Source organism: Xyrauchen texanus, chromosome 8 (genome assembly GCF_025860055.1).
Source record: "Xyrauchen texanus isolate HMW12.3.18 chromosome 8, RBS_HiC_50CHRs, whole genome shotgun sequence".
In the NCBI taxonomy this organism is placed as follows: domain Eukaryota; kingdom Metazoa; phylum Chordata; class Actinopteri; order Cypriniformes; family Catostomidae; genus Xyrauchen; species Xyrauchen texanus.
In genome coordinates this window covers 9217990-9237446 of record NC_068283.1, presented here as the reverse complement: position 1 = coordinate 9237446, position 19457 = coordinate 9217990, and the positions used below count along the sequence as shown (strand labels likewise).

The following is a 19457-nucleotide window of genomic DNA, read 5'->3' as shown; positions in this document are numbered from 1 at the left end:
AACATTTGGGTAAGCAGAATGACTGTGCCCAGCTATATCTGGCACCAGCCCATGAACCTGCTGCCCCACTCTCTTTAAATGCCATAATGAACATGGCTGTGGAAACCTGCCATTTCTGCTGAACAGCCGCAAAATACCTACTAATATTATGCATTATGCATCACGGACACAAAATCACCAGGCAAACAAATAAATCTAAAAAACACCAATCCAGTCAGCAGGTTTCTACTCCAACATATGCTCAAACACATACATACATAGAAAGATTGCTCAGACTGGAGGTACTTGGCCTCTGTTGCTAAGCAACAAATTGCTTATCCTGTAAGGCCATTTTTCCCCTACTACAAAACAATATTTGTGCAATACTAATAATAATAATGGATGACATCACCATTTCTAAGTGTATGTTTTCGAGAAGAACAAATGTCTCAAAAATGTGCGGCCTTCATAAATTTGTTGTCTCTATGTATTTTTGGTTCACAATATTCTGTAGATTACAAGTGGTTTCCAAAGCGCTGCCACTACAACCAGCTGCTGACAGCCTATTATTTCGAACGCAGTGAAGTGCATCAGGAAAGAGTGCGGGCGTGAATCAGTCAGCCAAACTGACATGCTTTTGGTTCCACATTAGCGATGCTCAAGAGGTACTGAAGGTGAGCAAAAGGTGAAAGCTTCCTGGCCAGCCTTTCAAACACCCAGCAACCCCACACTATTGATTCAGTGGTTGTCATTGAGAATTGCTTGTGTGTGTCAAGAGAGAACTACGAATACTGTTTCAAATTTACATCTAGTCCTCTCTATAAATATACACCCGAATTAAACAGTCGGTTGTAGGCTTTTTAGCTAAATATTGAAAGTAGGGGGCCTGGGTATCTCAGCGAGTATTGATGCTGACTACCACCCCTGGAGTCGCGAGTTCGAATCCAGGGCATGCTGAGTGACTCCAGCCTCCTAAGCAACCTAATCTGACCCGGTTGCTAGGTAGGGTACAGTCACATGGGGTAACCTCCTCGTTGGTGATAATTAGGGGTTCCCACTCTCAATGGGGCGCGTGGTAAGTTGTGCGTGGATCGCTGAGAGTAGCATGAGCTGCCACATGCTGTGAGACTCTGCGATGTCATGCACAATGAGCCACGTAATAAGATGTGTGGACTGACTCTCTCAGAAGCGGAGGCAACTGAGACTTGTCTTCCGCCATCTGGATTGAGGTGAGTAACCGCGCCACCACGAGGACCTACTAAGTAGTGGTAATTGGGTATTCCAAATTAGGAGAAAAGGGGATAAAATGAAAATTGAAATACCCAAAAATCTGAAAGTTATGTATATATATATATAAATACTGTATATAATTGACTGTTGACCCAGGCAATGAATTTCTGGGTATTTGTGCTAGTAGTCTCATATATCACTTTGTGGTCTTTCTTCAGAATTAATAAAGTAATTTCAACGCAAAACAATATTTCATGTCCGTTCCTTTATTCATCTGGTAAGTTTGCGTCGCTTTGGCTTCCATGATAACCCTATCAGGTTCATTGTTTGTGATAATGACCGACTCATTGTACACAATCCCTTACTTAACACACACTCACCTCGTAAGTATACTAGAGTAGACTTGTCTGTCTGCACCTGCAACCAGAACTTCAGCATTAGAAAATACACTGCTTACTGCCGCTTAGTACAAACAACGACAGGCTGAGTGACTGCCTTCTTTCTTTTTTCCCACTTCGGTCTTTCTTATTCTCTCATGTGTGTGTGCCTGTTTTTGATTTCAACACCCATTAGTCTGTACTATTGCCTTTGTCACCATGGAAACTAGACTAGCCATGTCTTCCCCTGTTCTCTAGGCTTCTCTAGTTCCCATTCTCTGGTAGGTGGTCTTTCTCCTGTGATGGACACTACACCTGCCCTATACGCATGCCAGAATTTCCGGTGATCCTCATCATTCAGCATTCCTGCATCCCTCTCACTACTAACATACTACAGGATAAATAACACTAACCAATACAAGCCTGCTATAAATGTTCAGATACAATATGGTAGAGTGACCAATCAATGCAATCATAGGCAATATTAATAAAAATAGCAGCATGTTTTAATTAATTAGAGCTGTCTATCAAACATATTGTCCAACCAAATGTAACCAGCCTTCGACACGTTATCAACGTGGACGTTATGACTTTTTCTGAAGTGAGGGAAAATCCGAGAGGACTTCCTGTGCACGTGTTCTCTAGTGTGAACACATCTGTGATAAGTGTTGCAAGATGACCTGCAGTGGAATGCAGCTGCAACACCTGACCCTTCTTGGGCTGCTTTATGAGGAATAACTGCTTTTTCCTTGCAGCATTTCTTCACAAGGCAACATCTCTCGGAATAGTCTTCTTGACTTCCAAGGAAATTGAAAGCGCATCCATTGTAGCATTATGCACGCTGTGTTTTGCCACATTTCCAGGTGAAGCTGGATCAAATCAGTGTTTGAAAACCGCTGCAAAGTCACGTCTCCGCACTCACGCCGCATCCATCATTTGAAAATAAATGCCGTGGCTATGAGCACCATGAGATTCCCTTTGTCAAGCATCAGCCATGTCAGATAACAGCACGTTTGGGTCTCCACACAGCATGTTTTGGCATTCAAAATACCTTCTCCTCAGTGTGGCTGGCACAATGCCTCTCATGTTGGTCAACAGATTTGAAAGAGCAAGTACTCTCTTGGGAAGACAGAAAATGTGAGCGTGCAAGAATGCCAAAAGCATAGACGTTAACAAAACGTGATGAAGGAAAGTCAAATGATTTATATACCACTTCATTGTATTCCATTTAGTCTCGTTCAATGAACTTCTCAGGAGACTATAATTGCAATCTGATCTTGGAATGATTCTTTGAATCAATGCTACCATGGTGAATCCTTTAAAACGTGTAATTGCAAAACAGTAGTGATGTAATCTAGTCATACTGTATCTTCACACTTCAAATGCCTTCTGAAGCACACACACAAACTTCTAACAATGTCAGTCATAAAACACACAGACACACAAGCACAGATACACACAGTCAAAGCAGTCAAGAGAGTGGCACAAAACATAAGCAGATGTTTCACATCTGTGAAACACTTTGGGGAACCATCCAGACCACTGATTTAAAATTCCAGAGGGCAGTTCTGCAAAACTCGAACATCCTGGCTCATTCCGATTGACATATTCATTAATGTTAATCAATCTAGTGACTGATGCATTTAAGAGCATATAGATGCATCCATACTTTGCTGTCAGTGAATGGAGCCACTTTATTAGACATCAGCTCTGTATTGTGTGTATGAATTAGTGTCAATACTCACAGTTAATTTGGTCTCCTTAATTTCCTTCTCCTTATTCTGCCTCCTGGCCGGGGAGGTGGACCCGGGGCTCTGGGGGAAAGAAAGGAGGCATCATCAAAACTGGCCTCGGCATCAAAGCTTTCCTCCATCTCCATGGCTCCGTGCCTCCTCTCTCCTATCTTTCTCTCTCTGTCTCACTCTTTCTGCACTTTTACGCGCTCTTCTACTCGACTCCTGCACGCAGTCTGACTGCCTGGCTCTGTTGCTGTGGCGAGCGATGCAGAGTGGAGTGTGTGTGGTGGGGGGTTGCTCAGGGAAGGGGGTGGGGGGTCGTGGAAGCGTGACGGTGTGAGCGAGAGAGAGAGAAAGAGAATCAAGAATAGATAAGATGGCACAGAGTCAACAGAAAAGAGGGCGAATCTCACAGAAACCGCCAAGAACATGTCGGCAGGGTCATACTTCACCCAAAAATCAAAAGAAAAAAAAAAAGGCAAAAATTCATCAAAGTAAGCCTATTTTTAGTCATGTTAAGATTTTGTTTTCATTGTGATATTATTTTTCAAGACTACTCATGACTGGAGGCGTTACAGGTAGCCTACGTTAATGTGAACAAATCTCATGCTAATCACTGTAATGCAAATGAAGGATGATAGTATATATGGGGGACAAAATGTAAATGTTTAAAAGAACATTCCGGGTTCAATAAAATTTAAGCTCAATCAACAGCATTTGTCGCATAATGTTGATTAACACAAAAAATGATTTAGACTTATTCACTCCTTTTCTTGGAAAAATAAAAAATCTGGGTTACATTGAGGCAGTTACAATGGACAACAATGGTCAGGTTTACATGCACCTAAATAATCCATTTAGAATCCAAGTGATAGCTCAATCGGATTGAAAAGCCTTCATGTAAACACAAAAATGATCCGATTGAGCTGGATCCGAATGAAATTTCCATACGATTGAAGGGGGTTGGTGTAGATCAAAAGTAATTCAATTAAAAGAGAACTATTTGCCATGTAAAAGTTTGAATCTGAATACTTCTCAATCATATTCAAAATACATTGCGCTCATGCGCAGAGATGTGGTGGGTATGTACAAAAATTTTGGGTTATTTATTTTACCCAATAGATGGGTTAAACATATTGGGTCGTTCTGTTGGGTTATTCCTGACGTTTATTGGGTTGTTTCTATAATAACGCACCCAGTTGGGTTAAAACTTGTCTAGCGAGGACATTTTAAATTTCAACGGTCGACTAATGCCACTGCCAACAGAAGATGCAAAGGTAAGTTAAATATGACATTAAATGGTCTACACCAGTGGTTCTCAACCTTTTTTGAACAAACCCCCCCCAAAAAAAACAAAAACACTTCAGAAATACTATTACAGCCAAACAATTGCAACACTGATACCTGAAGCCTGAGTTTTTGGTAAAAAAAAAAACTGAAACAGAAGTTTCTTATTGTATTTAAACTACATGTAAAAGCCTCAAATTGAGTAATATTGTGTTTGGAAAAAAATGCAAAAACAAATGGATTGTTTGAAAGGTATTGCAAATGTATTTAGAAATTCAAACAAATTCAGGCTCACACACAAATTTTTTTAAGATGAACCAATCACGTGAACAATAACGTAACTAACCTAAATGGCCAATGAAAAAGCAGCGGTCGTTCGCGCACTCAATTAGGCAATATATACTTGGCTTCAAATTTGAATAGCCTACAAACGGTCATTTGATTTCAAATGACGAACAAAGATGACAACAGCTCGGCCACCTGAACTGAACCGAAGAAAAAACGACGTCAAAAACAGCCACTTTTTTTTTTATTAATTACGGTCATTAGTGTGAGCCCTGAGCACTAATTATGCGCCTAATTATGTATTCCGTGTTATGTACAGAAAAAGCCGGTGAAAGCGCGCCTCTATTTTGCGCTGAAAATTCTCCACCTCTTAAAAGCATGTGTAACTTAGGAAGCAGCTCTCCTGGCATATCCTCCTGGTGAAGTGGCAGCAGTAATCCGAGCAAGACGAAGACATAGGCTAAGGAGAAGAGCTGAAAAGATTTTTGCGCAGGCCGCCTGTTGAGTACCTCTGAGTAACGCCCCCCATTTGTGCCTGAGCGCCCCCCTCTCTGCTGCCTCGTTCACACCGCCCCCCAACACTGTCCAAACGCCCCAGTTGAGAAACGCTGGTCTACACTTATATAGCGCTTTTTTTAACCTTAGAGGTTACCAAGCACTTTACACTGTGTCCCAATCACCCATCCACACACACATTCACACACCAATGGCGACAGAGCTGCCATGCAAGGCGCTAGCCTGCCATTGGGAGCAACTTGGGGTTCAGTGTCTTGCCCAAGGACACTTCGGCATGTGGAGTCATGTGGGCCGGGAATCAAACCACCAACCCTGGGATTGGTAGCCGATCCGCTCTACCACCTGAGCCACAGCCACCCCCTAACGTTATATGAATGCTTTTCATATTCTTTATCAACATACAATAATAGCTGATTAATTAAATAATTTAATAATTTCACCTTAATTTTGGGTCTGCTGTATTGCTGCTCACTTGGCTACCGACATAACACTTGCTATAAAGCCAGCCTATTTTAAACTGTGGCGTTGAAACTATTAATTGGGATGCTCCCCCTCACTTTCTGTGTTCGTCCCGACACAGAAAGTGGATTTTTTTTTTGGAAATAATACATAATATTTCATATATTTGGTCGATGTGCGAAGAAATTGTAAGACGCCTCGGCTTTTAGACTTTTTAGACCGGTGTTGCAGACACGGCAGTTTTTCATCAACTGAAAGAAAAGTATATTGTCATTTTTACAGTGTAACATTAAAATACTTCAAAAGGTTAATATGAAACATTTTATCTAGAAAGATATATCTGCAAGGCACTAAATTATAAAATGCACAAATTGGACTCAACGAGATATTACACCAGGGATCAGCAACCGTTTTGACATGGAGTGTCATTTTTTATTTTCCTAGTCAATGGCTGTGCCGATGAAGGATTAATAGTGGTGTTTTCCTTATTACATGACGTGTTGTTCTGAGAGAAAAAAGAAACAAATGAAACATGGAATGTAGGCTGTCATCCACGCAGTCTGACCGAAGCAAAGCAGGTGCATTTACTAACGCGATTAATCGAAAGAAAAGTGCTGCTGGCTCGTGAATGGCTTGCACGCGCAGTATAGCTTCCCATTCAGCTGATGACAACATGCTGCGTAATCATGAGGAAGGATTACATCAAGACGTAGATTGGAATGTAGATGCAGAATTTATATAAATATAGTCTAATCCTCTCTCGCCGTTGCTGGCGTGGCCTGTGATTACCCCTCCGCGTGCCAATGCTGGCACCTGTGCCATAGGGAGCCGACCCCTGCATTACACAATAGCCAGCATCTATATGACACTGGGTGATAGCCTAATCAGAAGCAACTTTTCAGATAGTACTGTGCCCCTGAATTCACGACGGTTATGACTTTTTTCACGTCATGACATTTATCACTTTTATTTTGACTTTTTAATGCCAAAAAGCAGCAACATTTTGATGATGTTCTTTTACCATTGCAGGAAGGTGCCTGGCTCATTTTGTGATGGCCTTGTTAATGAAGCCCATTGCTTGAAATTGAAATTACAAGTTGATAATTCACTTTAGATTAACTATATTTTTTTTAAATAGGATGTGATGGATTCATATGTGAGGGAAACACTTCAGAAGTGGAACCTTGAAACATTAATAAAGAAAAAGCTCCAGGCCATGTCACAGCCATGCCTGTCAGCTCCATGCCATGTCACAGCCAAACTTCAGTCTGCTCCACATCATGTTTCAGTCGAACCCCAGACTGCTCCATACCATGTCACAAGCAAACCTCTGCTCACCGGTCCAGGCCCGCCTCTGCTCCACGGTCCAGGCTTGCCTCTGCTCACGGGTCCAGGCCCAGCTACATCCCTACGATTCCACCTTGGCTACGCCCCTCTAGCCTCTCATACCAACCCCCCCCCCCAGACTCCACCTTGATGCCATGCCCCACGCCCTATCCTACCACGCCTCAAGACCCCCCAGGTTCATACACAACACTGGACAGAATATTTATTCTGTTTTTGTTAATGTGTTGGGGCATTGGGAGCTGCCCCTTAGAGGAGGGGATATGTCATGTTTATTCTGTTGGTTCCTGATTTTCGTGTCTTTTATTTTGAAAAGTTAGTCCTGTTCATGTCTTCAGGTCCTTCATTTTGAAATGTGTTCACTTCCTTGTATAGTCTTGTGATTATCCTTTTCCAGCCATGTTTCATGTGTTTTTTTCTCAATGGTTCCTTTGTTTATTAGTCTTGTCTAGTTATTGGTTCATGTTTCGTTGTCTTGTTATATTGTTTTCAGTCTTGTGTTTTCATTGGTGGTCTTGTTAAATTGTTACTCATGTCAATGTATTTTAGTCCTCATGTTTGCCATTGTCCTTTGTGGAGTATTGTTAATGTAAGTTGTAGTTTTGTTTAAGTCAAGCCAAGCCAAGATTTAGTCAAGTCATGTTTTGTTTGTGTAAACATGTTCATGTTTATGTTTCATGTTTTTAGTCAGGGTTTTTGGATCTCACTTTTGTTTAATAAACTGCACTTTGGTTCGTTGCTCCATCGTCTTCATCCTTGCCATCAACGTTACACCATTGCCTACTTATTTATTACTTATTCATTTTTGGTGGTTCTTGTAAATTGAAACACGATTGTAAGTAACTTAATGATAAAAAGGAAGTAAATTGATAACACAATTGCAACCATTTACTTAATTAATGAAAATATAAGCATTTTCAAGATATTTGTAACTTGTGCATTATAACTTATATACACAGCAATAATAATAATAATAATAATGTCAACAATAATAATAGTACCAATAATACTAGGATGGTTAAAGCAATATTTTGCTACCTGATACATTGGGTTAAAATAACCCAACAATGGGTCGGTGCTATATCAACCCACCATTGGGCTATGTGTTGGGTCATTTTTAACCCAACTGATTTTAGTGAGTGATACTCTTCACAGGAACCTACAAAACAATAACAAAAGGGTATTGTAACGTTTGGCAGAAAGAGGCAGACGAGGAGTGAGGATCTACGTGCAGTTCTTTTTAATGAGATGAGCAAAAAGGGTGAACAGGATAACTAAAATAAATTAACACCAGGAACAAACAAAACAACCACGAGGGGAAAACACATCAAAGGAGAGTACGGGCAGGATTTAAACATACAGACTATCATGACATGCACAAACATCAACGATCGACAAGGGAATGGAGAACAAACAGGGTTTATATACACTGGAGACATGATGATGACAAACGACAGTCAGGTGAGCACAATGACACAGGGCTGGCATTGATGAGGGCCGGGGATCATGGGAAGTGTAGTTTTAGACAAAGACAAGTGAAACCCAGGGCAGACAACAAGGGAATCGTGACAGGTATGATGTTACAAGCGCACCGGGCACTCCCTCACTGTCAATCACCCGCTCTCACTCATCCGAGTTTTAACCATGCGCACCTGCAGCTTATTATCATCCTGTTAAGACTTGTATTTAAACCTCACTCGCACATTCTATCAGCATCTAGCCTTGTTGTGAGGTACCTCGGATCTTCCTCTTGTTCAGCTGCAGTTATATCAACTTCTCTGTGTTACTGACTTTGCTACGTTATGGAAATTACTAGAGGATTTATTCTAACAAATTTGGTGACAACGCTTGATCTACTTATCCTAATCTGTCTGTTTACAATCCTCTTCTGACACGCATGATAAGTGACTTCATGATATTCTAGTTTACCGCATATCTACTCACCTGTTTGAAACTCACCTGTTCAACTATGAGCACTTCTGTATGCTCCGAAGAACGTGACATTGAAAACACTGAGAATTCTTTGTGTTAGGATTTACTTACCTGCTCCACTATTGATGTACATGACTCACCTGTGATCCTTTTTGATGTTGATGTTATCAGTTTGAGCACATAATGTGACGTACCTGTGATCCTGTTTGATGTTGCATTTACCTATTTGGGCACCTGTTAGTTTAGTGATCTACTCTTGTAGATTAGTGCCTTCTGCCTTGGTTCCCTGTTTGATCCTAAACTGTCTCGAAAGATAGCATACCAAACCTGAACACTTACCTTGCCTGCTTACCTACCTTTTTTAGAATCATGTTCAATAAACTCCTGAAGGGTTCATCTCCAGCTTCAGAGTCTGCGTATCATTACATATGCATTCCATTCCACATCTGTAAACTCCTTTAAGGACAACTCTCACCCACTGTCTTGACTTCGTACTCGCATCCAGAGATGCCTGTGGGTAGATTGAAGGTGCAATGGGCATCAGGCAAATACATAGTAAAGTCAGACAGGGTATTGGAGGCTGCTTCTAATTCTTCATTTGACGAGTAGAATGAGATATATATTTTTTTATATCTCAAAGCAAAAACACCAATTATGGACTTTGGTGCCATTATCACTTTCTCAGCCTTTCTCCACTTCTTCAGAACTAACAACTGATGCTCTTCACATACATGTGCAGAATTTTGGTTCGGAATACATGTAATGCACATGTAAACAAATATTTGTATCAGACTGAAAAGTTTAGGGAACATATAATCAGTACATTTGGAATCTGCAAGCAGTTTGAATTAATTTGGATTGACGAAATTTAGTGCATGTAAACATAGCCAATGTTCCTGGTGGTTATGGCCCTGAATATATTAGATTTAATTGTGAAGTACATTCGTAAAATGCAATAATTGCACAACATGGTCTTAAATGTATGTTATTATTATTATTTTAATCGTAAATCACAATCCATAATGTACATATAGAAGTGGCAAATTCTCAGGGCCAGCAAAACCTTCTCTGCCGGCCTAACATGACAAATAAATAATTATTTATTTAAATACATTAATTCTCAATAAAAATTTTGCCTATGTATTATTGAATTGCTTTCCATTCTTAATTAATCTACAAACTAATAGAGAAAACGAAAAGTTTATCCAGTCAGAATTTATTCCTTGATGATTACAAGCGAAGTGTGACAACTTTTTCACAAATTGCATGCAACACGTGAGTTTGAGCTCCACCCCCCTCAGGCCTTCATAATTTCCACAGAATCCCTCAAATGTGCAAATAAATGAGCAACTAAAGTCAGATTTTCAGTTTCATCAGCCAATCAGATTGATTTATTTGTTCTTGGTGGGTGTGCTCTTTAGGATATTTCCAGGTTGAGGCCTTCTAGCTGGCCTTGAGTGATGCAATCATGCTTTAAGTGATGTACATAATTTGAAAGCGAAGAGTGCGTGATTGTCATCACTGCCTCAACACCATTGAGAAAGAGATCCTTATGGATTAATAAACCTGAGGTGTTCTGCATGATCGTGTGATTAATTTATTAAACAGGAAAGAAGGGCTGATCTTCACTTCAAGTTAATTGGTAAGTGCTTTTTGCATTGTTATAGCAACATCAGGAGTTTTCGAAGTATAATTTAGGCTGCTGGAGCTTTCAGTGATAGATCAAGGTTTGAAAAATAGTGCTGCGTTCTATTCAACTCGGAAAGTCAGATTTTACAACTTCCTACAATGAAAAGTGCAATGGAATGCATCTTGAAGTCAGAATTACAACTTGTAGGCTAGCGCAGAAATTATCAACTCCGATTTTGCTGAGATGCAGGGGCATGATGTCACACAAAATTTCAACACTCATGAAGATATACAAATTAAATGATAAACATTCACTTTATTAATTCATATCGATAAATGAGTTTGTTTCCACATTACATGATATTAAATCTTGTTTAACAAACGCCTGCAGATACAGGTGTATAAAACATTATAATCTTTTTTCACAATCGTACACCTGAAGCACAAATGCTAGCGCTGCAGCATTGTTTATCAGCTGGGTTGCTAAGATACATCTCTAATGAGAGTCAAACCCCTGTGTGGCAGGGCTCTCCTCCGCCCCTGGCAGCGGCTCCATCGCTCCAGGCGGTCGGGGGGAGTCCAGTCCCCACTCGCCTCGCAGACTCCTCCACCCTCTCTCCCGCACAATCCTCCGCAGTCGGCCTTTATCCCTCTTGGAGGCTTGATTAGCCTGATAAGGGACTGGGTGTGTATGATCACGACCCGGCCCGTCCTCCGCCCTGCCACACCCTGTTAAGCTAACGGGAGCGTTGCAGTTCCGAATATAGGGCAATTTTATGGTCGAAGAAATCAAGTAGGAATATCCCTCATCCAACTTGAATGAAATGCAGCATAAACGTGTACCCTGATGAAATAAAATGTATTGCAAGCAACATTTAAATTGCAAATATTATTAGATAGATTTTTCCAGGTATTATAGACCTCCTTGGTAGATTCAAGTGAAAAAAAAAACATTTCACAAAACAGTCATGCTCCAGTTAAAATTAGGCTTGCTTTAGCATTAAGTGTCGTTTCAAGTTCTGGCTTTCGTGCATGGACTTGTTTTTAAAATGTCAATTGGTATTATTAGTTGAATGTATAATATGGCATTGGGCATCTTATTCATTGTGAAACTGTGTTTTCTTAATGGCATGAATCGCAATGAAGGCCTAGACTTAAAATGCATGTCCCGTGGCTGAAAAATTGTCTTAATGGACCTAAAACATGATTCATTTTCTATTAGGCCAAGAACATTGGCCTTAATCAAAAGTAAAAAAAGCCAACCCCAAAATCTATGTTGTATCAAGAGTATTTTCTGTGATATCATTCAGTGGTACTACAACACAGCTTCTAAATAATTTTATCAAAATAAATAAATTAATAAAATATCTATGATTCATCATTTGGTAACAGGCTGCTGAGGGCAGCAAATCCAATAAGGTTTTAATTTAATATTTTCTTCTCAGAAGTACCTTTCAGATGTGAGAGGTTAATTTATTTAGTATTGATTATTTATTTACTCAAATTATCAGTATTAAAAGAATTGTTAATTAACCATAAAGGAACCAGAACTGTTAAGAGGAGTTGAAATCGGAACAAGAATCATTGAAGCAGAACTGGAATCTTTAAATTAGTTGATTCCCATCTCTAGACATGACTTGGGTCACTCCTTCAATATACATTTACATGATGTTTTATTGCCTGCCAGGCAAAAATTATAAGTCTGACCACTTAGAAATATTGTAATGTTTATGTATGTGTTTATGTATTTCATGTATATTATTTCGAAAAGTTTAGTTTCCCCTCCATGTTCATGTGTCTTGTGTTCATTGGTTTATTGTCTTGTTACTCATTATCAGATCTAGTTTGTCATTGGTTTAAGGTTATTAGTCTTGTTATCTTGTTTAGCATTCTGTCTGTTTATTGTTTTACCCATGTCTGTGTATTTAAGCCCTCATTGTCTCTTGTCAAGTATTATTAATGTACCATGTTTGCTCGGTCAAGTTTATGTTCATGTTAATTGTTCATGTTTATGTTTAGTTCATGTCTATAGTTAGGGTTTGGATTTCACGTATGTAAATAAACTGCACTTGGATTCTTCCTCTTCACATCATCTTCTTCGTCATTGCTAATGCCAGCACAACGTTACAGAATACTTGACCCACCAAATTGAACCCAGCAGATCTACTAATATGTCTACATCAAGGAAAATGTTCTATAGAAGACTACGTGGAGGACTTCTGCATCCTGGCGTAGGCTTCAATGAGATCTCCCACAAACACTTTTTTTCAACGAGTCAATGCTCACGGCCAACGAGTCAATGCCCAAGCCTGCCACGGCCAACGAGCTGAAAGCTTCATCCATCCCAGAGTCTGCATTGCCAACTTTGGCCTCCCAGAGGAGGAGGGGAAGTCTCTGCCCATGTACACGACCACGGAGGTCGTTTCCAAGTCTCTGCACATATACATGACCATGGAGGTCATTTCCAAGTCTCTGCCATGTACACGACCACGGAGGTCGTTTCCAAGTCTCTGCCCATGTACACGACCACGGAGGTCGTTTCCAAGTCTCTGCACATATACACGACCATGGAGGTCGTTTCCAAGTCTCTGCACATATACACGACCATGGAGGTCATTTCCAAGTCTCTGCCATGTACACGACCACGGAGGTCGTTTCCAAGTCTCTGCCCATGTACACGACCATGGAGGTCATTTCCAAGTCTCTGCCATGTACACGACCACGGAGGTCGTTTCCAAGTCTCTGCCCATGTACACGACCACGGAGGTCGTTTCCAAGTCTCTGCCCATGTACATGACCCGAGTTCCACGTCATGGCCGCCAAGCCTGGGTTCCACATCATGGCCGCCAAGACAGAGTTCCACATCATGGCCGCCATGCCAGAGTCAGCTCCAGGCCATGTCACAGCCATGCCAGAGTCAGCTCCAGGCCATGCCAGAGTCAGCTCCAGGCCATGTCACAGCCACGCCAGAGTCAGCTCCAGGCCATGCCAGAGTCAGCTCCAGGCCATGTCACAGCCACGCCAGAGTCAGCTCCAGGCCATGCCAGAGTCAGCTCCAGGCCATGTCACAGCCACGCCAGAGTCAGCTCTAGGCCATGTCTACGCCCTGTCTTGCCAGTCCACGCCCCATGCCCTGTCTTCGGGAACCACCCCTGGAGGGTTGTGTGTATGTAATGTTTTTGTGTGTGTTCATGTAATTTCATGTCTTTTATTTTGAAAAGTTTAGTTCCTGTATTCCTAGTCATGTGATTGCGGTTTCCCTCCATGTTCATGTGTCCTGTGTTCATTGGTTTATTGTCTTGTTACTCATTATCAGTTCTAGTTTGTCATAGGTTTAAGGTTATTAGTCTTGTTATCTTGTTTAGCATTCTCTCTGTTTATTCGTTTTCTTGTTATTGTTTATCCCCTGTCTGTGTATTTAAGCCCTTGTCTCTTGTGAAGTATTGTTAATGAAAACTTGTTTGCTCAGTCAAGTTTATGTCAAGTTTAAGTTCATGTTAATTGTTCATGTTTAGTTTAGTTCATGTCTATAGTTAGGGTTTTGGATTTCACGTATGTAAATAAACTGCAATTGGGTTCTTCACGTCTTCGTCATTGTCAAGGCCAGCACAACGTTACAAATATAATATCACAAGTAAATATACTAAATAAACCACATGATTTGAGGTACCATTCATGTCCATATCACAAACAGTTTTGGATGAGTTTAATACTTCATATTAGGGGTGTGTTCAAATCCCTAATCCAAAGGATGAGCAATAATAATAGTGCTCCCTTAAATTTTTTGCCTTAAATAAGAGTTATCAGCAGAGAAACAAGTGTTAAAATGACAGGACACAAATGATTCAGTCAAACGGTTCCATGCCCCCTTCTTCTAAAGCAAGTGTACAGTATGTTTGAGCGGAGAGGAGGATGGAGAGGAAGGAGGGGGAAATGTACATGCGATGAGCACTAAGGGGCTTATTATCATTGGAGGGAAGCAGGAAACAGCAGCACACTGTCAGAAGAGACAAACCACATAACCGGCAAAACAAAGCCATTGCTCACCGCGTGTGGGTGTATGTGTGTGCTGATGTGAGTTTTATCTATGGGACTGTGTGATACTTCAAGGTATCTGTATTTATTTTGCATCCATGTTAGTGTGTGGAAAGAGATTTATGAGTGTGAGCATGTGTTATTAAAGATGTAGATGCTGCATCACCATCCTTGTGAAAGTAGGTGTTAGAAACAGTGTGTCCGCAAGTAGCACATGTGTGTATGTAAAGATTTTCCAGTATGCAAGTGAAAGACGCCCCTTAGTGCTTGTTGACGATTACTCTTAGAAATGTATACTGCCTCCCATCCTTTCAATAAAAAAGATGTTCAGTATGTGTCTAAAGAACCAGCTTGCTCAGCACTCTGTACAATGAGAAGCCAATGGCCATACATGAACAAACACACTCTCTCACCTTCTTACAGAACATGGCAGTGCAGGTCCAGAACCTGCTGTTCGGTTCCTAGCCGTTCGCCCGGCCCTGGTCAGAAACTGCTCCGCACCCCAGACTCTCCCAGCTTCCTTCGTCCTCTCTGTCCAACCCTTCCCAGCTCTGCTTAAACCCAACACCTTCCCAATCCCAATCCTGGTCCAAGACCAAACTCTAACTGTGTACGAGGAGTCAGCACTGGGCTGCCCATATGGCCTACTACTTGCCGCTCCCAATTGCTGATGACATGAGCCGCCCTTGTCTGGCTTCTAGTCAGTCACGTGGGATGCAGAGGGTTTTACTTGGCCCTGCTTCACCATTTTCTTTAACTGTTACTGTGCCCAGATTTCCGCAGATGGTACAAAATCTACTGCCTCGCCCGCTTCTGTTTGAGTAACATTATTGGAAGAACAAATGTCTTGGTATTGGTAATTCATTTTCACTCCAAACTTGAATGATTTCGCTAATAAACAGATTTTCTTTAAGAGATGGAAGATAAGATTGTTATGGTATATCTTGTCTAAATATGAGGGCACCTCAAAATGGGCCAGTCAGTTGTTATGTAACACATACCACATGTCCATCCAATTCTGGGGCCACGTCCAACTCTGCTCTTACAGACATGCCTGTAATTTTTTTCAAGTATTATTGAAGACTTTCCCAGTGTTTTAAAATGCAGGATGAATCAGCCTCCAAAGGACACTTAGAAGGGAAAACAATCTAGTCATTCTATTACTTGTCATTCTAAACTAAAGTTCTCAAAAACAACTGCTTCAAAGTGCCTTTCGAAACTAACTTTTTCAAAGGGTTCAACTGATGGACACAAGAACATCTGGTAACACTTTACAATATGGGTGCATTAATAATCATTAATTCATGTTTAACTAATACCCAGATAATATTGAGTTAATGTATGACTCATGATTATCTAAGCCATTAATTAATGATTGCCACATCAGCAACTAATAATGAATCTGTCTGCTGAATATATTAAGTCATATATGAATTGCTATTAATTAAATGTGTCATCCCTAACAACTTATAATATGAACTAATAGTGTTAATCACATTTTACATTTACGCATTTGGCAGACGCTTTTGTCCGAAGTGACTTACAGTGAACCTTGCTCAAGGACACAATGGTGGTCGCCATGGGGATCGAACCAGCGACCTTCTGATTAACAGTTATGTGCTTTAGCAAAGCCATGTATTTGAACTTCCACCCAAAACGGGTGCACTACTATGCATTAATACATGCCTAATTACTTCATTATTACTGCAAATTCATGTGTTAATTATAAACAATTATAAATGTAAAAATAATAATTATAATGATGATAATAAATCACTAAAATATAAATCATGGTTCGAGGTGAATGTGTTTTTGTATTATTTTATGTTTTAATCACAGATTTATAAGCTGCAGAGTTGGTCACAATGAACCGCTCTGTGGAAATAAAGTGAACTGATCTCAAAACACCTCCTGAGCTGAGATGTCTGAGGTCATTGGCAGCACTTATAGATGATACTGTTCTTGCAAAAAACAACAAAAAATAATCAGAGAACAGAAACAAAGAGTGAGAACCTTTTAGATGCACGTGTTCCACGAGACTGCACGCCTCCGAATCAGCACACCATATATGCGCATAGACGGCTTTCTGTCATCTGTTCTTAATAATATAATAAAGTGCGTGTCTGTGTCTACGCGCAAATTATTTGTAATATTAATTTGATAATAATAGCCTAATAATAATAATAATTTAATACATGGGAAAACAAGCCTAATATCGTCTTGATATCATCAAAGGCATCAGCTATTGGCGATCACTCTGCTCATTGTCGATCCCCGAGATCATTGTTTGACATCACAACCCTAATGCGCATTTCTCTCTATAAATTAACAAAATGTTCAGACAGTCTCCTTGCTGATTTTTCCGACACATTCAGGATCATTACCATTTTTGCCGGTGTCACTGCATAAAATGTATATTTTAAAGGCTCATTATACGGTTTAGTATTTCTCTGTAATGTAGAACAGAGTTAGCAATGTTACTTATAACAGTCTTTCTCAGCCCTGGAAATCAAAACATTTTCCATTTTATCAGTTAAGAAATTCATGAAGTCATTACTCTGATTATTTTCTATGAGTTTGCTCAAATATGCTGATCTGGCAGCTTTTAGTGCCTGTCTGTAGCTACAGACACTATCCTTCCATGTGTAGTGGGGAAGTCCGCTATCTTCCCTAATAAACATATTTGGGTCGTAAGCCAATTAGCTGTCACCCTTGTGATATAAAAAGGCAAGGATTTGTCTCTCGGATGTGTCATTGTCAAAGTCACAATTGCGTCACCAGCGCAGCATTGCTGCTTCTACCGGCATCAGATGTGGACATTTAGAAAGGTATGAGCAGTTGGTTTCCCGATTTTATTGTTTTTTTATTTGGTAACTGAATGTCCGCTGTTTGTATGATCGTAAGCGTTGGTTGCTTGACAACCATTCCCAGTCATATGTGTCGCAGCCGTGGGATTTTACGTGCGGGTCTTTCAGTTCTTTTCGTGGCTATCGCTGCTGTGCATGCCTCAAGTACGTCTGCGTTGTCATCATCGGTATGTATATAGGGGGGCTTGCTAATTTTGGGATGAAGGGCTGAAGGTAGCAGTCGTAATATTGTGTTTTTGTTTTAGGTGCGCTTCCTGGTATAACGGCATCGTCCATGCAAACTAGTCCAGTGTTAATGCTGTATTGTGCATGCCTTTGAACACATCTGCAGCGTTATCGTCACCGGGAGCATTTGTGTAAATGACTAGTCTGGGCATATTTTACATTCTGCATTGGAATAACACTGCTGTTCTGTTTTTGTTTATTGTATTATTGTATGTCTTGTGGTTTCATTTATGGTTTTGTTTTTGTATTCTCGGTTGGCTTGAGCTGTGTGCGTGTGCGTTATTTTGAATAGTGTCCTATGTGTTAGCTTGGGGATGGTCTGGCTAATGCTGTTTATTGTAATGTGTTTTTTCTTTATTTCAAGTGTCTTTGTGATCTGAGCTTTACGTTACCTCTTATGAGTGGTGACACTGTTTGCATGTAGTATTTTGTAGGTCATTTCTACTTAAATTGTTTCTTTTGTTTTTGATACATTTAATTGAGTTTAGCCAAGTTGTGCCAATGTTTTGTAGTATTAAACTTTGAACACTAATGTGTTACTTTTATGTGTTCACAGGACTTGGGTGCCAAAGGCAGGAAGGCCGGCTTTATTCTTTCACAGTGGGGGTGGTGACTGTGTGCAGTGCTCGTCACTGAAATCCTGATTTGTGGGTGTGAGTGTGCACTTGAGAATGCTGTGATTCTCTATTATAGGTGTGATATAATCTCTGGTAGCCCGCCCCTGCCGGAAAGCCCCAGGTCCTTTGATTGTTGTAGGTTTATAATTATTTTATAAACTCCAGTGGCACCTTGGCTAAGGCCTCTTTCATTTTAAAGTTTTGTCTTAAATTTTGTTAATAAAGATGAATATTTTGTAATGTTATTCATGTCTCCAACCTTTCATTGAGTAAGAGATTTGTTCCCTGGGTGAAATTCCCAAGGTGGCGTAGTCTTTGGCGTAAGTGTGTGCCGTACTATAGTTACACTGTCCTTGTAGCGGCCTAAGGTCTATTGCCACATTTGGCGTAGTCGGCATTATTTCCTTCTCATCTCTGTTTTGTTGGAGACATGGGTAATTTATTTTGTTAACTTGTGTTTTTCTTCTAATTGTGTTGTGAAATGTGCATTTAAACAGAACAGCAGTGTTTTCCCGGATGAGTCGTCATCCTTTTGTAAATTTCCAGGAGACCACGCTCATTTCTGGTAAGTCAGTCTTTTCCTTGTTAAGATGGAGTGAGTTGGTGGCTCAATTGAGAGCTGATAATGTAAGGTTGCAACAGGCTCAGATGGCAGTTGAGCCACCTGACTCTGATGCAGCAGCTTCTACCTCCACCACAGCTCCGCCAGGTACACCTCAGTTATCTATGGCTAGTGCCCCTGCACCTGAGAGGTTTGTTTTTATTCCCTGTGATCGTAAATGTCTGAAGTTTAATGGTAAATCTGGTATGGGTATTGATGAGTGGGTCGAGGAGGCCCGGGCCTGTATGAGGATGCACCATTTGTCTATCGCAGATCAAGCATTTTTTTATTCGATCACCTAGAGGGGGAGGCACGTGAGGAGGTTCGGTATCGTTCAG

General features: G+C 40.6%; 1 protein-coding gene across 1 annotated transcript in view; it reads right to left on the bottom strand.

Moving 5' to 3' along the window:
• Positions 1–3465, bottom strand: part of LOC127647660 (growth arrest-specific protein 7-like) — a 40239-nt gene extending 36774 nt beyond the window's left edge. Inside the window, 2 exon segments of the mRNA XM_052132057.1 lie at positions 3332–3408; positions 3411–3465. Of these exon segments, the coding sequence (XP_051988017.1) occupies positions 3332–3408; positions 3411–3465 (132 nt within the window).
• Positions 3466–19457: the final 15992 nt, after the last annotated feature.